Source organism: Paroedura picta, chromosome 4 (assembly GCF_049243985.1).
Source record: "Paroedura picta isolate Pp20150507F chromosome 4, Ppicta_v3.0, whole genome shotgun sequence".
Classification (NCBI taxonomy): Eukaryota; Metazoa; Chordata; class Lepidosauria; order Squamata; family Gekkonidae; genus Paroedura; species Paroedura picta.
This window is the reverse complement of record NC_135372.1, coordinates 5016476-5037345: the sequence shown is the minus strand read 5'-3', so window position 1 is coordinate 5037345 and position 20870 is coordinate 5016476. Positions and strand designations below refer to the sequence as shown.

Here is a 20870-nt window from a genome sequence, read left to right as displayed (position 1 = left end):
GTATTTGCCAGTCCTCCCAATTTGGTGTCATCTGCAAACTTGATGAGTAGTCCCTCCACCCCCTCATCTAGATCATTAATAAATATGTTAAAAAGTACCGGGCCGAGCACCGAGCCCTGAGGTACCCCGCTACTCACCTCTCTCCAGGCTGATGAAACACCATTGACAACAACTCTTTGAGTGCGGTTCTCTAACCAATTCCCTATCCACCTAACGATCTGAAAATCCAGATCGCAGTCCTTCAACTTATCCATCAGAACATCATGGGGAACCTTGTCAAAAGCTTTACTAAAATCCAAGTAAATGACATCAACCGAATTTCCCCGATCCAGCAAACCTGTTACTTGGTCAAAAAAGGAAACTAGGTTGGTCTGGCTGGACCTGTTGGAGACAAATCCATGCTGACTTCCTTGGATCACCAAATTGTCCTCCAGATGTTTGCAGATCGCTCCCTTTAATATCTGCTCCATTATCTTCCCCACAACAGAGGTCAGACTCACTGGTCTGTAGTTTCCTGGGTCATCCTTCCTCCCTTTTTTGTTTCTAAAATTATGCATGGAGAGGAAAGAGTTGACAAAGCGAACTTGTTCTCCCTCCACCAAAACTTAAGGGCATGTCATGAAGCTGGTGGGCAGTAGGTTCAGAATGGACAAAAAGATAGATAGATTCATGGGGGATAAGTTCATCAAGAGCCATGGTGAGGGGAGCCTCCACATTCAGTGGCAGAAAACCTCTGAATCCCCAAGCCAGGAGACAACATCAGGGGAAGATCTCAGCTTCTATGTCCTGGCTACCAAGTGAGATAGGATGTTGGACTAGATGGGCTCTTGGTCTGATCCAGCAGGGCTCTTCTATATTCACTGTACCCTGTTTGCAGCAGTAGCTAGTGAGATGTCTCCAGAAAGCTCAGAAGGTGAAAGCTGTCTTCTAATGAATTCAGATATACTGAACTTGAACATAGATTCACATGGGTACCCAAACTGGTATGAAGCAACAGAACGAAGTCTGTGTCCCATGGCACCGTTGATACTTACAAAGTTTAATTCTAAACTAGAATTACACTTTGTTCATCTTCAGGATGTCACTGGACTAAAACACTGAACTTGAGCATCTACACAAACTGCATGACAAATAGCCACTGATATATTTCTCCCACATAAAACTTTTAAAATTTCATCCAAATGAGGGCCACCAACATGTCGTGTGGCAATAAATTTCATAAGAAATGGTATGCAAAACATTTCCTTATGCCTGTTCTGAAACCACTGATCAATTTCATTCAGAGACCCTGTGGTCTAATATTATGAGAGAACAAATCTCTCTGTACCCATTATATCCACATAACCGTTCCACATAAAAACCTTACCATCCCTCATATGTTTCAAGTCTCTGATTGGCCATTGCTGGGAGACATCCACCAACATGTCCACAACCCCACAATAGAGCCAATCAGAGGCTCTTCCTCACCCACCCCCACTCCTCTGTGCTGCTTCCCAGCACTTGGTGTGAGGAAGAAGAGCAGCCAGGAGGTACGCCCAAGAGCTTGGGAAAGCCGTCCATCTACCATGGCCACTCCAGACTCTCTACCCTCCTGGACACTGGGAGGGCAGGAAACGCCATCTGGCCATGCTCCACAGCGGCCATGCAGTGCAGCAAAGCCTCCAAGCTGCAGGGAGAACTTGGGGAAGGCGTCCGGCCCTCCTTGCTCTGAAGGAGCAACGGTGGAAGCATGGAGAGCGAAGGGTGGCACAGCTCCTGCAGAATACAGCAGCCTAGCCAGCAAGCTCAGCTGTCATGCTCAGCAGGGGTCCCACCCTTATATGGCCAGTTTTAAAACGGGCTTTCCTACTAGTCATGAATGATTTTATAACCTTCTATCATGTCCCCATTCCTTATTGATCTTCCTAAATTAATATATCCCCCCATTTACTCAAAGAAGAAGTGTACCAACTCCCTGACCACCTCAGTTATTCTTCTGTATCTTTTTATGATGAGGCAACCAGACTTATGCTTGCATTTTACATTTAGTTTGTAAGCCAGAAAGCATGGATTGGAAATTATCAAAACTCAATTTCCTAACCACCTATGCTACTCCCAAATGCCCCCTGAAATCCTGCTTCTAGGAGACAAGGGGACCCCCCCCCCCAAACAGCAGGAATGGGAAATCAAAGGTCTGCTGAGGAAAGGGGGAAACTGGCAACAACTGCCATTCCTTCCATCAGCAGCATTTATGATACTGGCACAGCAACTGGCAGAAGGGGAACTCCATGTACTGGGGCAGTATACATGAGATCTTGGTGTGATAGAATCATAGAGTTGGGAGGGGCCATACAGATGACCTGTATGGCCTTCACCCATCCCCTCATCAGCCCCAAAACTTCAAAATGTCAGTCTTTTAACCCTTGTGTTAGGTAGAATCATAGAGTTGGAAGGGGCCATACAGGCCTTCTAGTCCAACCCCCTGCTCAACGCAGGATCAGCCCAAAGCATCCTAAAGCATCCAAGAAAAGTGTGTATCCAACCTTTGCTTGAAGACTGCCAGTGAGGGGGAGCTCACCACCTCCTTAGGCAGCCTATTCCACTGCTGAACTACTCTGACTGTGAAAATTTTTTTCCTGATATCTAGCCTATATCGTTGTACTTTGAAGTTTAAACCCATTACTGCGTGTCCTCTCCTCTGCAGCCAATGGGAACAGCATCTTGCCCTCCTCCAAATGACAACCTTTCAAATACTTAAAGAGGGCTATCATGTCCCCTCTCAACCTCCTTTTCTCCAGGCTGAACATTCCCAAGTTCCCCAACCTATCTTCATAGGGCTTGGTCCCTTGGCCCTAGATCATCCTCGTCGCTCTCCTCTGTACTCTTTCAATTTTATCTACGTCCTTCTTGAAGTGAGGCCTCCAGAACTGCACACAGTACTCCAGGTGTGGTCTGACCAGTGCCGTATACAATGGGACTATGACATCTTGTGATTTTGATGTGATGCCCCTGTTGATACAGCCAAAAATGGCATTTGCCTTTTTTACCACTGCATCACGCTGCCTGCTCATGTTTAGTATTTACCAGTCCTCCCAATGTGGTGTCATCTGCAAACTTGATGAGTAATTCCTCCACCTCCTCATCTAGATCATTAATAAATACGTTAAAAAGTGCCGGGCCAAGCACCAAGCCCTGAGGTACCCCGCTACTCACCTCTCTCCAGTCTGATAAAACACCATTGACAACAACTCTTTGAGTGTGGTTCTCTAACCAATTCCCTATCCACCTAACTATCTGAAAATCCAGATTGCAGTCCTTCAATTTATCCATCAGAACATCATGGGGAACCTTATCAAAAGCTTTATTAAAATCCAAGTAAACGACATCAAACAATTCAATTACTAGTTTTTTAAAAAAATAAGTTAAACAATACTGCTACAACTATGTGAAAGGATCACATCTGAACTATGCTTCCTGGAATTGTGTTTTGCTGCCTCTTCCCCCTCTTCCATTTGCCCTGACACAAGGGACCCATCTGGGTGATTTCTGGCTAGCCCTAGGATGCAGCACAAGCCACAGTATGAGCTGCAGAAAATATGACCAGCAAAGCCAAAGTGCTGAGCCGCTTGTCCTCTTTAGTTTCTTCTCCACTGCAGAACATGAACCCTGTGTCTTTAGGCAGTGTCTGTTGCTGAACTTATGTGCTACAGGTACAGCCACAATGCCAAGCCACATGGTTTTGCACAAACCATGGGGTTGGACACTACGTAGAATTTCTGCGGATGGAAAGTGATTTTTGCCTATTTTCCCCTTCCATAGAAGACCTCCACTTTCTCCTTCAACCTGTCCCAGGGTCTCTCGACCCCCAGAAGCAGGATTTCAGGGTGCTTCTAGGCACTGCAGAGGGACAGGGAGGTGAGAAAATCTTGCTCTGAAAATTTTGGCAGGGATCCAAGCCATGATTTCTGGCTCACCAATCTAACAGCAAACCATTATGCCAAACTATAGCAAATGTTCCTTCACCGTGATTTGTTATGCTCTCTAAAGAAAGCTAAGGCTAAACATATTCAGCCACCATATCTTGATCCCACCTCTCCTCAAAGCTCATGCCCACGTCCATTTTACCCTCACAAACAACCTGGTAAAATAGGTTAGGCTGGAATTGCCTGGCCCAAGGTCAGTTTCCCTGTCCTTTAAACTGCCTGGCAGAATAGAGATTCAAACCTGGGTCTCGCCACGCCCGGTCCAAGACTCTGTTGCATCATGCAACTCTCTCATGGGAATGGCAGGAACCACCGTTCTGCAACTACTTGGAGCTACACAAGATGTTGCCTTCTGTGGCTTAAAAACTGACATTACTAGTGGCTTCAGAATAAAGATTGTGCCTTTTCTAGTTACTAGATAGAGGACAGTTCTGTTTCTTACCCACCACAGAGTGCAGCAGTGACTAGGAAATTATCAGCCTGTCTTAGAAAACCTGAGTGCAGCAGCAGAGATTACTGTGTCAAGTGGCTGAGGATGAAATATTCCTTTCATATTCTTCTTCCTGGACCCATTCATCAGCTAAAGAAGGGAGAGAATCCTACAAGATAAGCTTTTGCCCAGATGAATTACAACTGAGGAGGAAGAAGCTGATGCACACATCAAAAGGCAACCTGCAATTTGCTATCTCTGGACTGTTTCCAAGACTCTGCATGTCAGCTCACGCGGCATCGCGGAATCCAGTCACGGTTCAGCATGTCCCTCTGATGCCTATGCAGCTTGTAACTTAACTGCACACCCTGTGATATGTTCTACCATGCCTTTATTTGCATACAGTGGTACATTTTGTTCCTCCCCAACGTCACAGACAATTTCAGTTACACCCAGGCACCTCTTGGACAGAGATTCTCCTGCATTTAACTTCCTGTTCACCACCTGCAGTACCTGAACCTGTTTTCAACTTATCTGCACCTGAGCTGGAAAGTTTTCAACATTCATGAGAACAGAATGAAGCTGTCGGCTTTTAAAAGACTTTTAAAAGTTACGTACCCTTAGAACCATTTTGTGTCTGTACCTCTCCAAGCTGAAGGTGGAAGATCACATTGGACTGCTGTCCCACTTGAGAGCCATCTTGGTGTAGTAGTTAGGAGTGCGGACTTCTAATCTGGTGAGCCGGGTTTGATTCCGCGCTCCCCCACATGCAACCAGCTGGTCACCACCTTGGGCTTGCTACAGCACTGATAAAGGTGTTCTGACCGAGCAGTGATATCAGGGCTCTCTCAGCCTAATCTCCCTCACAGGCTGTCTGTTGTGGGGAGAGGAAAGGGAAGAAGATTGTAAACTGCTTTGAGACTCCTTCGGGTAGAGAAAAGCAGCATATAAGAACCAACTCTTCTTTTTCCTCTTGAAAAATATATATAAACATTTCCCCACACAGAAAACAAACCTGGAGCTGTTTTCCCCTTACACATATATTAAAACAATCTCTCACAGATTTAATTACAGCACAGCACTCCAGGGAAATAGCGAAAATGGAAACCCCCTCTCCCTGATCTGCTAGCTTTTTTCTGATTTTTCTTTTACACTGTTCCATGGAATAGCTATCTGCAGCAGGGAAAAAAGCCAAGAAAACAGGATTTCGATTGGGCGGCTATTTCCACTGATGGCTATGGAGAATGACCACCAGCAAGGAAGGAATGACCACTGGCCAAAACAAGGGGCATTCCTTTGGACTTTTACTTACTTGTAGCCAAACTGTGGCTCCCCAGATGTCCATGGACAATTCCCATAAGCCCCTGCCAGGTCATGGGAGCTGTAGTCCATTGACACCACAGTTTGGCCATCTCTGTAATGCATACCAGAAAGCTCAAGTAATCAATTTGGTTGCAACTGCTTCATGCAGCATCTGTTTTCTCTTCTTTTAGCATTGTCAGGATCAGCCCCCTGCTCTCTGCCATGGTTGGTTCAGGGTGACACGAGAGGTTCCATCGTGTTTGTGTGTACACTTTTTGCTTTATGACTCTGTAACAACTCTTTGAACCTCTGCTCTCCTTCGATGACCCTGAGCTTTTTTGCACCGCATTCTCCCCTGCTGTGACACTTTGTTGCAAATGTCCCTGTGAACATGTTATCTACAAAGAAAGGCGCCAATTGTACCAAGGCCGCTGGAGCCAGGGACGGTCTGGCAGGAAGCCCAGGATGGCACCAGGTGTGTGTGTGTGGGGGGGGAATATTCTTCCCTGAGAACTAGGGACATTTTGGGCGGGAGAAATACATTGATAACTGCTTGCTTTTCCTATATCGATAAGTCTTGACTTCAGACGTTAGAGTGCTCAGAACTACTTCCAATTAAAACTTTCTATTAAACCAGATGCCTTGTTGTGAGTCTGTCTGCCTTTGACCTTGTCATCATGGGTGACTTCAATTTCCCAGATGTGTGCTGGGAAACAAACTCTGCAAAGCGTCCTCAGTCATGCAACTTTCTGACCTGCCTGGCTGACAATTTCATTTATCAAATGGTAGATGAACCCACAAGAGGTTCAGCCATACTGGACTTAATACTGACCAACAGGCAAGAGTTGGTGGATGAGGTGATGGAGGTGGGGACCCTAGGGGGAAGTGACCATGTCCTCATAGAATTCCTTTTGAGATGGGGAGCCAAGGAAGCTTGTAGCCAGACATGGATGTTGGATTTTCGTAGGGCAAACTTTAATAAATTCAGAGACATGAGTGTCATACCATGGACGAGAATGCTGGAAGGGAAGGGAGCATGTGAAGGGTGGGCGCTACTCAAACAAGAGCTATTGCATGCTCAATCAATGACTATCCGAGAAAGACAAAAACATTGCAGGAGTTCTCAGAAGCCTATTTGGATGAATACAGAACTTCAAGAGGAACTAAGAAAGAAAAGGGAAATGTTCAGGAAATGGAGAGAAGGACAGAGCTCTAAAGAAGAGTACCTACAGGTTACTAGGCACTGTAAATCGATCATCAGAAAGGCTAAAGCTGAGGGTGAGCTAAGATTGGCCAGGGAAGCCCACTGTAACAAGAAAAGATTTTTCAGTTATCTGAGGAGCAAATGTAAAGGAAAGGAGGCAATAGGCTAGATATTAGGGAAAAAGCCCTATGAAGATAGGTTGAGGGACTTGGGAATGTTCAGCCTGGAGAAAAGGAGGTTGAGAGGGGCCATGATAGCCCTCTTTAAGTATTTGAAAGGTTTTCACTGAAGGATGCTGTTTCCGTTGACTGCAGAGGAAAGGACATGCAGTAATGGGTTTAAACTACAAGTATAACAATATAGGCTAGGGGGAAGAAATTTCACAGTCATAGTAGTTCAGCAGTGGAATGGGCTGCCTAAGGAGGTGGTGAGCTCCCCCTCACTGGCAGTCTTCAAACAAAGGTTGGATACACACTTTTCTTGGATGCTTTAGGATGCTTAGGGCTGATCCTGTGTAGAGCAGGGGGTTGAACTAGATGGCCTGTGTGGCCCCTTCCAACTCTATGATTCTAACACCTAACTGCTGCACTATTAGTTTGAACACCCGCTGATGTAGGGACCATTCCCCCTCTGAAACCTGCTGATGACTGAGCCAGTCTGCCTGTGTGTTGAGGATCCCCTTGATGTGTTCTGCCCTGATCGTATTCAGGTTGATCTCTGCCCAATTGAGAATCAATAGGGCTTCCTTGTGAAGCCTGGAGGATCGGGACCCTCCATGGTTGTTCAGATATGCATGGGCTGCCACATGCCTGTCCTGACTAGGATATTGGACTGGAATATTAAGTCCCTGAAATGAAATGAATGAGAGCAAGGTGAATAGCTCGCAACTCCAGCAAATTGATGGGTAAGGATTATTCCTTCTCTAACCAAATACCCTGAGTATTGAGTTGACCCAACACTGCTCCCCAGTCTGATAGACTGGCATCCGTGAAGGTAGGCCCTGCCCTGATATAGGTTTTTGTGTTTGGTCCACCATACCAAACTTTGTTTTACCGCTAACGGAAGTAAGATGGTTTTCTGAATCTTGCTGGATATTTCACTGTGATATGGCCTCAACAGTAACTGTATTGGATGTGAGTGAAGTCTGTCCCACTGCAGAGACTGAGTATGGGTCACCATCGATCCAGTAAGCTGGACAGTACCTCTAGGGATGCTGACCCACCCCTACTGGATTATCCAGGAGTTTGGTAAAAACTCTTGGGGCAGTGGATAGGCCAAAGGGGAGAGCCTTGTACTGAAAATGACACATGTCTACTTGGAATCGTAAGAAACGTCGGTGTGGGGGATAAATGAGGACGTGGAGGCAGGCCTTCGTAAGATCGAGTGATGTCAGATATTCTCCACCCTGAAGCACCTCTTCTATCGATTGGAAGGTCTCCATGCGGAAATGTTTGAATTGAATGTATCGACTGACAAATTTTAGATCTAGAATAGCCCGTCAATCGCTAATTCTTTTGAGTACCATGAAAAAAAGGGAATAAACGCTGTTCATGTGGTTCGATAGCCTGAATTTGAAGCAGATGAGACACTGCTGCCCAGGTTCTGTCCCTTTTTGTTTTGCCATGATCCCCTGAGAAAATCTTGTCTGAACTTGGGCAAAGTTGTGCGAAAGGATTGAGAAAAACCTCTTCTGTCAGACTTATGTATAAATTTAGGCATTACCTTGTGCTTATCTCTAGTTTCTACTAAGACTTTGTTCAAGGACTCACCCACTAGCATATTCCCTTGGAAGGGATATGCCATAACGATGGATTTTGAATGGTAGTCAACCTGCCAAGCCTTCAGTCATACACCCGTGCCAAGGCAGCAGCCAAGGCTCTGGCGGAAAATATAATGTCCAAAGAGGCATCTGCAGAGAAAAAAACAGACTGCAACGAACGTTGAACCCCTTCTAGTTCTCTTTTGTTTTCCTCAGGGATGATCTGAAGGAGTTTTCTAGACCAAACAATAGCTGCCCTGCTGACAACTGAGAAAACTGAAGAGGCCCTGACAGCCATTGCCATGGCCTCGTGTGCCTTTTTAAATCCAAAATCTGACTTCCTATGAATAGTGTCCCTAATAGTACCCTGGCCATCTTCAGACAGTAGCCCTTGGCTCTGTAGAGCCGCTAAAGGTGCATCAACAATGGACACCTGCAGGATGCGTTCAGCATATTGAGGTAGGGTGTACAGCTTTTGAATGACGCCTGGGAATTGCCTATTGGACATAGGCCTGGTCCATTCCTCTTTAACTTTTTTCTCAAAGAAATGAGGGAAGAGATACATTTTTTTAAAGCATTTAGAAGGCTCGGGAACTTTAAAATCTTCCTAAATTTCTTCGTCAGATAAAAATTCCGTTTCATTATGAGAATTGGCTATACTGAGAATCGAGGCAGAGTCCTCTGACTCAGTTCTAGTCCGCTTTTGGGCCGCCTTGGGAGGCCAAAGCACTCCCTGTGTTTGCGAGGAGGGTGGAGCCCCTGCAGGGTCAATAGCACCGGCTGGGACCAAAGGGGCCTGAGGGGATTGTGCTAAGAGTCTCTCCCATGCTATTGAGAGGAATTGCTCCCTCACAGTACTGCAGATAAATTCTGCCCGTTTGGTTGGAGAGGTAAGGGGCCCCATACCACACATGTGTCCCTGTGGAGCAGAAGGCTGCATGTTAGCAGAACCACTTGCCCGCGATTGAGAAGATGGGCCGGCGGCACCAAGATCACAAAGTGGCTGAGAAAGCGGTCCACCTGCACAGAAGGAAATCACACCTTTTCTAAAACAAAATGGATGGAGTCACTGAAGCAGTCGGTGAGAACTTAAATGGACTCTGGGGAATGGTAGAGGACAGAAAGGCCCGGAGGATCATTGTCCATGGGGTCGCGGTGGGTCGGACACGACTTCGCACCTAACAACGACGACAACGACGACAACAACAACAACAACAACAACAACAACAACAACAACAACAACAACAACAACAACAACAACAACAACAACAACAACAACGGCAGCGGCAGCGGGAGGAGGAGGAGGAGGAGGAGGAGGAGGAGGAGGAGAAGGAGAAGGAGACAATGACAAGTTGGTTCTTATATGCCACTTTTCTCAATCCAAAGGAGGCTCAAAGCAGCTTACAGTCACCCTCCCTTTCCTCTCCCCACAACAGACACCCTGTGAGGTGGGTGAGGCTGAGGGAGCCCTAATATCACTGCTCGGTCAGAATAGTTTCATCAGTGCTGTGGCGAGCCCAAGGTCACCCACCTGGCTGCATGTGGGGGAGTGCAGAATCAAACCTGGCATGCCAGATTAGAAGTCCGCACTCCTAACCACTACACAAAACTGGCTTTAAGTATAGTATTGCCCTCTTCTTGAGCAGCGCTAGACATGCACCCAAAGAATTATAAAAGGTAGGCAGAGAATCATGACAACAGTTGGGTGCACACATAAATACACAGATTCATAATTGGATAACTCAACTTTCCTGACTTTTCAAGCAATCCTTTTTTTATTTGGGCTGCTCACACAAAAAAGCTTATTTTTAATTCTCTTCCTGTTTTTAATTTCCCCTTAATATTTTATTCTATTGTCCATTTTATGAGCTGTGTTGGACTGGCCTGCTGGGGTCCTTGGCTGCCAAACTTGGCCACCACTGATTTATTAAATTAAAATGTTTATATTCCAGCTTCTCCCTGAAAACAAGTTCAGGGCAATTTACAAAAACTAAAATTTAAGAAATCTGCGTACAGTCTAACTTTCAAATTTTCTATTTTGGTTCTTCAGCCCTTGTCACAGGAATGGGCTATGACATGATTATGGTAGAGGTCTCACCAATGTTGAAAGCCATCATGCGTGCCATCATGCATGTACTTTTATAGCTATCTTAACTAAAATTTTCACACAAAGAGAAGTACAGAACAACAGGAAGGATTTCGAAGTCCCAGGCCTGCACACCCCTTCTTTCTTTACCTGCATCCAACTATCCCTTACATCCAACCCAGGTGGGAAGATTTTTTGTGAACTCATTTTGCTGTTATTTTGAGTTAATACCACAGACTCCAGAAGAGGGAGCTCAAATACTTCTCTGACCAAGAACCCTCTAAGAACCTGTCATAGAGACTAAAAGTGGGCCAGCTAGAGCTATAATGTAAACAGAATCTCCAACTAGAGCAAAACAAGAATGAGAAAGGCCTGTTTAAATGGAGGTGTTCCCCCCCTCCCAGCAGCTGGACCATACCAGCTGGCTATCTACACTGGATTAATCTGAGGTGCCAGCGCCAGGGACACATTAAGAGAATGCGCTTACAATCCCTGGTTTAATATCTGCTTAGCCATTATCTTACAAGACAGTCCTAGGCAAGCTATTCTCTCACAGTCTTTACATCCCATCGCTACTACCCTGTCTGTAAGCAATAATACTCCTGGACCACCTCTGAGTGTGAGCTGAGAATTCGGAGGTGGGGTGAATGCTGAACATTATTCTGTTTGACGAGGCTTTCGTGGGATATTTAATGAACCACATACTTTGCTGTGGAAAACCTGGTCTGAAATACTGAAGGTATCCAGGACCGGAACAGGCACTGGAAATGAGAAGCTGTTCTTTAGTAGACCTCCGGGGTCATTCCCAAATTAATGGAAAGTAAAGAACACACATCCTTTGAAAGACCAGCCACCTAGTAAGTCTCCCCCTTCAAGTTCAAACACCATTCTTCCCCCACGCACTTATTACAGCAAGTCACACTATCAAATAGAGATGCAACTTTCCCCCTCCCCCTTTCAAGGCTGCCTTAGTACTGCATGGTCCCCATCAGCCATCTGCCTCCCACACTCCACGCCTGGTAATATAGCACAATATCAGAATACGCTCTGCTAACAGACGCCTCATTCCCCGCCCCCTCGTTCAAAAGCTCATCCACTTGTCACACTGAAATTGTTTTCAGGGAAGGAAAACCTGAAATGAGATCTGAGTTCTCCATGTTAAAAAAAAAAAGAAGGTATCATGCATCGGCAGCACAAGATCACAACATACACTGGGTTTTTTTTTTTTTGGGGGGGGGGTCACCCAGGAAAACAAAAAGAGTGCTGAGCACCACAGTGGGATGTGCAGGCCAGCACACTGCAGAGCAGCGGCAGCTTACACAATTGCCAACAACCCAGAAAAGAGTGCTGATGGTAAATATTGCCTTCTCACACACACCCTGAAAAAATAGAGAATACATCACTATCACTAATAAGCTTGAGAGAGGAGAAAGTGGTCCACCTCCACAGAAGCAAATCACACTTTTTCTAAAGCAAAGCCAAGCAACACCTGGTTGCGAAGCAAGGCAAAATAAACAAACAGAAACAAAGGAAGAGGTGAAGATGGAAGGTTTATCATAAAATCATAGAATCATAGAGTTGGAAGGGGCCATACAGGCCATCTAGTCCAACCCTCTGCTCAACGCAGGATCAACCCAAAGCATCCTAAAGCATCCAAGAAAAGTGTGTATCCAACCTTTGCTTGAAGACTGCCAGTGAGGGGGAGCTCACCACCTCCTTAGGCAGCCTATTCCACTGCTGAACTACTCTGACTGTGAAAAACTTTTTCCTGATATCTAGCCTATATCGCTGTACTTGAAGTTTAAACCCATTACTGCGTGTCCTCTCCTCTGCAGCCAGCAGAAACAGCATCCTGCCCTCCTCCAAGTGACAACCTTTCAAATACTTAAAGAGGGCTATCATGTCCCCTCTCAACCTCCTTTTCTCCAGGCTGAACATTCCCAAGTCCCTCAACCTATCTTCATAGGGCTTGGTCCCTAGGCCCCAGATCATCTTCATCGCTCTCGTCTATACCCTTTCAATTTTATCTACGTCCTTCTTGAAGTGAGGCCTCCAGAACTGCACACAGTACTCCAGGTGTGGTCTGACCAGTGCCGTATACAATGGGACTATGACATCTTGTGATTTTGATGTGATGCCACTGTTGATACAGCCCAAAATGGCATTTGCCTTTTTTACCGCTGCATCACACTGCCTGCTCATGTTTAGTTTACAATCCACAAGTACCCCAAGGTCTCGTTCACACAAAGTGTTACCTAGAAGCGTATCCCCCATCCAGTAGGCATGCTTTTCATTTTTCTGACCCAGATGCAGAACTTTACACTTATCTTTATTAAATTGCATCTTGTTCTCATTTGCCCATTTTTCCATTGTGTTCAGATCTCGTTGAACTCTGTCTCTATCTTTCGGAGTATTTGCTAGTCCTCCCAATTTGGTGTCATCTGCAACTTGATGAGTAGTCGCTCTTTGGCCTCAATCCCCTGCACTTCTTACATGGGAATACTACAACTCACTTAGGCAACCTACGTGAAAGGCTTCACATTAACATGAAGCTGAAACAGATTACCACAGTGGGGAGGGGGTTTAAACCTCCCCCCTCCCAGAATATCCTCCCTCTTAAGTTTTTGCACCCCCTTGCACAAAAGGGGGCAGGTGTCAGGAGAGAAAGTGGCATTGTACGTTGTGCCTAGGCAATGAGCCAATGTTCCCTCTACTGATTCACTAGCTGGGGCAGAATATGGATGCTGTGTGCAATTTGGATGCACATTTACCTGTACATTTATATTCTTCCTCAGTTAGTCACACATTCATTACACATGACTAGGGTGAAAGACTTGACATGCCGAAGACCACAGGCCACTAAAGCTGCAGCAAGACAGGGAGCGTAGACTAGATAATAGGGAGATGTTCCCTCTCCCCGACACCCATTCTCTGAAGTGAATGGGAAGGACTTCTTTCGCCCTTAGTGATATCACAACACCAAAGCTGATTGGCTACTTTACACGAAAAGGGGGGAGGAATGCTATGTTTATTATATGATTCTTTACTGGCTGGGATTATCACAGCTAGGAAGGATGGAAAACCTAAAAATGGCATCACGTCAGCACTATAAACAGCAGCCAGAAAAAAACATGAAAGTGTTTCAAAACAGGGGATCCAATTTTTACACGGACCCCAAAAGGCATTGTTTGCACCAAAAACAGTGTAAAACATTCAGCAGAACACTCTGAATGGGATAGTGGAGATAATCCATAATATGCACAGCAAGAATAGCATTTGAGGTTTTTTTGTTGTGAGCATGTCGATCCAATTACTATCCACTCCAGGCCAATGAGTGGAAAGATATACGGGGAGTATTTAGTGGTTCCATGCAGGATTCCACTGCCTCACTAACTCAACATCTAAATCAGTATACTTCCACTTGGGATTATCCATCTAAAGACTTAGCCTTTTCATCTTTTCTAGATGTGGCTCATAGATTGGAATTCCCTGTTTCTGGAAGTATGTGCTTCCGGTCATCAGATTTTATGATGTTTTTATCTGTACTACTGATTTTATTGGACTACTGTTTTTGCCAACCAGTTCCACTTTTCTCTTTTTTTAAAATTACTGTGTCTCATTGCTGTCTTACAAATATTTTCACAGTGTCTTCATTTTTATACTGTAGTGCCATATTTCAGTTCCAGTGTTGGAAGTTCATACTGTAAACCACCTCAACTATCTTTTCAAGAGCAGACAGGCAAGACAAAAATCTTCTAAATCAAACACACAGCTGAAATCTCAAATCTCAATCACCATCCACAATTCAGGACAGCAAACTGGCTGCTGCACAAACCCATATTCCACAAAGCACTATAGTTCAGCCTTCTGCACAGGAATTCCTGAACTCATCTCCTCATTCAGTTATACTTGTATGGGTCTTTTGGGGCACAATGACAGCCTTTAAAAAGCCAAGAAAAAAAAAAACAGCAAGTCTTCCAGTTTACAAAAGGTTCTTTAACTGGTTATCAGAAGCACTTTTTTAACCACAGCTGACCAGGCAAACCTACTTTCGTACACAACGCAACACGAGGGTGGTTTTGTTGTTTTAATAAGCTAGATTTAAAGAACCAGGTCATCTACAATTGAGTTACACACATTCTACGTTATGGCAAAGAGCCTCTTGTGGCGCAAAGTGGTAAGGCAGCAGAAATGCAGTCTGAAAACGCTGCCCATGAGGCTGGGAATTCAATCCCAGCAGCCGGCTCAAGGTTGACTCAGCCATCCTTCCGAGGATGAGTACCCAGCTTGCTGGGGGGGAAACGGTAATGACTGGGGAAGGCACTGGCAAACCACCCCGTATTGAGTCTGCCATGAAAACGCTAGAGGGCGTCACCCCAAGGGTCAGACATGACACAGGGGATACCTTTACCTTTACCAACACAGACACTCACTTCTGTAATCGATTCCTAACAATCAATCATCCAGAGAAAAACTTAAAATCTTCAAAACTGGGAACAGCAACGAATGAGCAACTCCAGGCACCGGATAGAGAGGAGCCAGCCACTTTGGCAGGAGGAACTGCAAGACGGAAGAGCAGGGATGGGTTTGGCCCCCACACTCTCTCTGCAGAGTATATTTCTGGCAAAACTAATTGCTGATCAGGAGACTTGAGAAAAATATCACTGATGGAAGCAAAAAGCTAAATAAAGTGATGCACTCTAAACAGATTTTTCAAAACGCAGGCTCCAAGATGACAGCAAACCACAGTTAAGAGAAGGGCTAAGCAATTTCACATCCTTCCAGAGATGCATGCACTGCATTATGATTATCTGAATCTGTCCAGAACAACACCGTGACTTTTTTAATGAACTGAGTTTGTAATATTTGTTTCCTATCTTGCTTACCCTGAAAACTACAAAAACATACTTTTATTACCGTGTCCCTAAGGAACACAAGAGGTAACTTCCCTTACAAATTCAGCACTCCTGAGTTGCCCTCCTATAATATCAAGATGCTACATTCCATAAAATTTTATTTTTTAACTAGAAATCAAGCCCATTTTATTTTTTCGTGGGGGCGAGAGAAGGCCGGCTCCGGGCCCACCCCCGTTCTCTTGGCCCCGGGAGCAGCCCTGCCATGGTGAGGCCGCTCCCAGGGCCGAGAGAAGGCCGGCTCCCGGCCCCCCACCCTGCCGTCTGGATCCTTCTGCCGGCCGCTGGAGCGGCCTCGCCGGGTCTGGGACGCGGCGAGGCCGCTCCAGCGGCTGGGAGAAGGCGGCGCGGCCCCCCAGAGGACTCACCGCATCGGCTGGCAGTCCAGTCTATGCAGTGATTCCCTGGCCGGGCGAAGCAGCCAATTGGCTGCTTGGCCGGGATGGACACTCGGAGGGGCCAATCAGGAGCTGCTTCGCGGCTCCTGATTGGCCCCTCCGAGTTTTTATCCTGGACTGGGCCCGCCCTAACTCCTCCCAGACAGCCCTTACTCTTTTATTCAGTCCGCAAGGATCACCCTCCAGCCTCCACAAAAGAAAGCAAATTTCTTCAGCGAACTGCTAACTGTATTGTTGGTTCCTTCATCAGAAGATACACAAAGTCAAACTGTCTTCTGGGAAAAAATCATCATCACAATGACAGCAAAGCATAGCTGGCTTTTCAACCAATCTACGTACGGATGACACATAGAAAAATCTAAGAATTCCATTCACTACCCTTGACTCCACAGAGTTTGAAGAAGCTCCAAACCCTTCTACAGTTTTATCCTGTAGAAAGATATAGCAGGATGTCCTTCTCCAGTAAGAGAAAACCTCTTAGATACATATACAACCCACCTTCCAACAAGGAAAGGGCTACATTTTCAGGGAAAGATGATACACTCATCCAACCGGGCCAGCTTGGGGATGCTAATGAACCCTTTTCATATTCTGTGTCACAATTTTATAACAACAAGTCTCTGGCATTTGGGGCCACCTTAACCAGGCAAAAATAATAACAACCATTCTGCAACTGAGAAATGATGTAATCTGTACAAACAACCCAATAATGTTGCTACTCATAGCAGACACAAGTTCTGTTTGTAAGACAAGCTGACGATGGGAGGAGAGTGAATAAATTAAATTATAATAATATTCCACATACCATACAGTTGGGCAAATTCTAATGATTACACTAGTCCGTTATAATTTCCCTCCCAAATGCAGGTCTACCTTCCACCAACTCCACCATCTCAAAAAGAAGGGAAAAGACAACTTTATGTGCAACTATCCCCTCAAAGAAGCAGCTTTCCAATCCCATCAGAGTGCTATACCATACACAATTTGTAAGAAGGAGCCAATTGTCGATTGTCACAGATGATTGATAATTGTACAATGCCTACTCATAGGTATTATTACTAATAATAATAAAAACAGTAATTGATAAGAGCAGCAACCCAAACTGCACAATAGAATCAAAACTGTCTCTGAAGAAAGTGTCTCTTGAAATTTCCTCCCTTCCTCCTCCAATCCATGAAGAGACTGTAGTTATTAAACATTTAAAACTGTTTTCTGTTCACCTTACAATTTAACACTGATAGTAAATAAATTCCCTTTCTCTCTCTCTCACACACACACACACAAAGTTCTGGAGCAAACAGATATTGTAATGCTCAATCAGTATAGAGGGGGTTAAACCCCCCACACAGCCTTTCAAAATTACCAACAGACATGGATGATAAATGAATTCCTGATATCTACTTGCTGTATACTCTCATATATATAACTATATAAGTCACAAAAATATATGCAACAAAGCAGAACATCCATAAAAGCCCTTACAACCAGCCCTCCAAATAGGGAGTCAGAAACTCACAAACAAAACAAAAAAAAGGCTATTATTTTTAACAGATTTGATTGGATGGTTGTGGGTTCTTAAATTTATAAAAAATGTTTTTATGAACCGTTCCATCAGAACCATACAAACATATATAAATAGGGAGGTTCTGAGTCAGCTCCTTCACCCCAAGACACATACATGTGATGCGTTTATTAATTCCAGCAGGCATTAATGGACAAAGGTTATTCACCACTCCTCAAATGCATAAAATCTGCACAGATGCAATAATTGCCCTCCTGTACAACTACCGTCCCATATGCACTCTGGGGAAAGATTATCATCATTTGATACACACAATTGAGGATGAGCCATTAACCTCCAACTCACAATTCCCGAACATTAATGTAAATGCAGAGAAGTCTCACAATACACATTATCTCACAATTTCTGTCCCCCCCCCCCAAAAAAAAAGATACATGAGGGAAGATATGCATAAATGGAGGCAGGGGTATTGACCATCCTCTCACCAATATACATAATGGAGGCAAGTACGCAGAATATGTTCCCTTTCCCCGCATAAGTTGGTGAAGTGGTGATTAACCCTCCCTATATGCACATACTTTTAAACACAATTTTCCAATACGCACATAAGTGGGAGACTATACAATGTATACAACTATACCTCATAATAGCGAGAGCCATTAATGTCCATATTAAAATGAAGATGGTTCATTACCCCCATTCTGATAAACATCATGGGAAATATGTTAATTTCCCATCAAACCATCAATTAAGAGGTAAAACAGAGTGCTATTTAGATCTCACTCGTTTCCATTCACATAATAGGAGTGTTATTAGCTTTCTCATGTTTTCCAAATATAAATACATAGGTACCTCTATGATCCCCTCCTTTTCCATACAGACATAATAAGGAAGTAGTCACCAATCTCACAACCACCAGGGAAAGTGTTTTTGTTTTTTTAATGAACACCAATTTATTAATTTAAATTAACCCATAAATTGGCATGGGGATATGACTGTTGCCCCCTTCCCTTTCTTAAAACAGATGGTGTTGCTAATCATCCCCTCAGGCATAAAGAAGGATTTGATTCCCCCCCCCCCAATATAAAGAAAAGAATGGTTATTCATGGATACTGCTAGCCACACTATTCCTTCAATACTTTAGGAGGGGGAATATGGAGGAGCAAGATTTATTTATTGCATTTTTAAACCACCCTTCCCTTGTGGCTTCTGGGCAGTTGACCACATACGTACATAAAATCACAGTCACAATCATAGCAGCAGTTTGTCCCAGTTATTTAAATTATTATTAGTTTTAAAAGTCTATTTCTGGCATTTTGTATTCACTAGGGAGCTTAAACCTTCCTCGCAGTGAGGGGGAGGAGTAAACTGGCATTTTAAGGCATTTGGTGTTAAGCCTTTATGTCTCAGCACATGGAGGTGGATCCATCTCAATCTTCTTGTTCCTCCCCTCTTACTTATATATTCCCTCTGGCGAACCCCCTTTCCTTATGAGATCCACATTATTGCCCCACCTCTTCAGAGAGAGAGCTCCATTTCTTCACACACACACCCCTTTTTAGGTTCTCTCCCATCTCTATACACTGACAGTGGCTGACCAGCACTTCTTCTCAGAGACCCCCCTCCCAATTCCCCTTCTAAGGAGATCCACCATGGTCCCCCCCCCACGCCGCGAGAAGTGGGGAGGAGGTCGGAGATATCATTCTCCCACTCCCCTATTTCTTGCCACAGCTTCGTAGTTAGGAAGTGACATTCATGCCCGGTTTTGGGGGGGGGAGGGGGGTCCCCTATCATGACATCCCCCCAGTCAGCTCACCTAGGGACGGGGGGCGGTCAGGGATGTCTTCTCTTCTCAGAGCCCCCCCCTTCCCCGTCGTGCCCACAAACGCCCCCTCTTCCCGTCAGAACCCCCACCCCCCAAAAATCTTTCCTGGAGAGAAAATCCTCTACCCCTCCCACCATTTCTGCGGAGGAGGGGCTGCCCTTCCCCTTTCACCGAGGGAGGGGGCCCATGAGCCCTCCGCTCCTTTCCTGAGGGGGTTGTCAACAAGGCGGCCGCTTCCAAGGCGAGCCTGGGCGACCCTTCCCCTCCCCCCCCCCCCTCACCCGGTGGGCGCGCGTCAGGCTGAGGTCCTTCATGACCTCCTCGAAGGCCGCCGTCTCCTCGGCCTGCTTCTGGTTGTGCAGCGCGATCTTCTCGCTGAATTTCCGCGGGTTGTTCGACGAGGCCGCCATCTTTGCCCGTCCGCATCCCTACCCCCCCCCCGCCGTACTCCCCCCCCCTCAACGCTGGAGACACCGCCGCCAACGACGAGACGCTGCGAACACGCATGCGCCACGCCAGGCCTGGCCGCCTGAAAGGGGAGGGGAAGCCAGGCGCGGGGAGGCCGGATGAGAAGAGCGGAGGGCAGTGCGCATGCCCTCGCCAGAGGAGAGGCAAACTGCGCATGCGTGCGAACAGGCTGACTAGTGGAGAGCGAGAGCCCTCAGCCGCACTTCAGCGCGCAAGTGCATAGAGCAGACTACCCAAAGCGGCCTCGGAAACAAGGATGCGTGGCGCGTGCGTAGTGAGCCTGCTCACTGCTCCGCTCCCTGAGGCAGGAGCATCCAGTACTTTGCCTGGGTTCACGTTGCGCGTGCGCAGTGTTTCTCTTCGCTTTTAATAAATTGGCCGTGTTACGCATGCGCAGTGCTTCTCATAGCCTCCTAGCACCGGGTTGTTCAAAATCACCTTTTTAAAAGTCCCTTTAGACAATATCTGGATTATTGACGAGATATATCGGTGATATTCTGTTGTGGCTGGATTCACCCTCCTCGTACAAGCGCAGTCTAGAATAAGGTGACCAGATTTTAACATTGTTAAATAGAATTATAGAATCATAGAGTTTGAAGGGGCCATACAGGCCATCTAGTCCAACCCCCTGCTCAACGCAGGATCAGCCCAAAGCATCTTAAAGCATCCAAGAAAAGTGTGTATCCAACCTTTGCTTGAAGACTGCCAGTGAGGGGGAGCTCACCACCTCCTTAGGCAGCCTATTCCACTGCTGAACTACTCTGACTGTGAAAAATCTTTTCCTGATATCTAGCCTATATCGTTGTACTTGAAGTTTAAACCCATTACTGCGTGTTCTCTTCTCTGAACATGGAAGCTCCCTTTAGTCCCCACAGTTAATAACATGAATCTATCTAATCCCCTTTGTCTATACCGATCACCACTGCATTCAAGTCACTGAATTCCACATTTTAATCTCTTGCTGTCTAAATAAGTAATTCTTATTTTTCTGTCCTGCATCT

General features: G+C 45.6%; 1 protein-coding gene across 5 annotated transcripts in view; it reads right to left on the bottom strand.

Moving 5' to 3' along the window:
* CRTC1 (CREB regulated transcription coactivator 1) overlaps window positions 1–19855 on the bottom strand; it is a 97658-nt gene extending 77803 nt beyond the window's left edge. For all 5 annotated transcript variants that reach the window (XM_077331603.1, XM_077331604.1, XM_077331605.1 and 2 more), the window contains exon 1: window positions 19683–19855. In XM_077331603.1, coding sequence (XP_077187718.1) covers window positions 19683–19811 — 129 coding nt within the window. In that variant the 5' untranslated portion in view covers window positions 19812–19855. The remainder of the gene's footprint in view (window positions 1–19682) is intronic.
* Between the last annotated feature and the right edge of the window lie 1015 nt (window positions 19856–20870).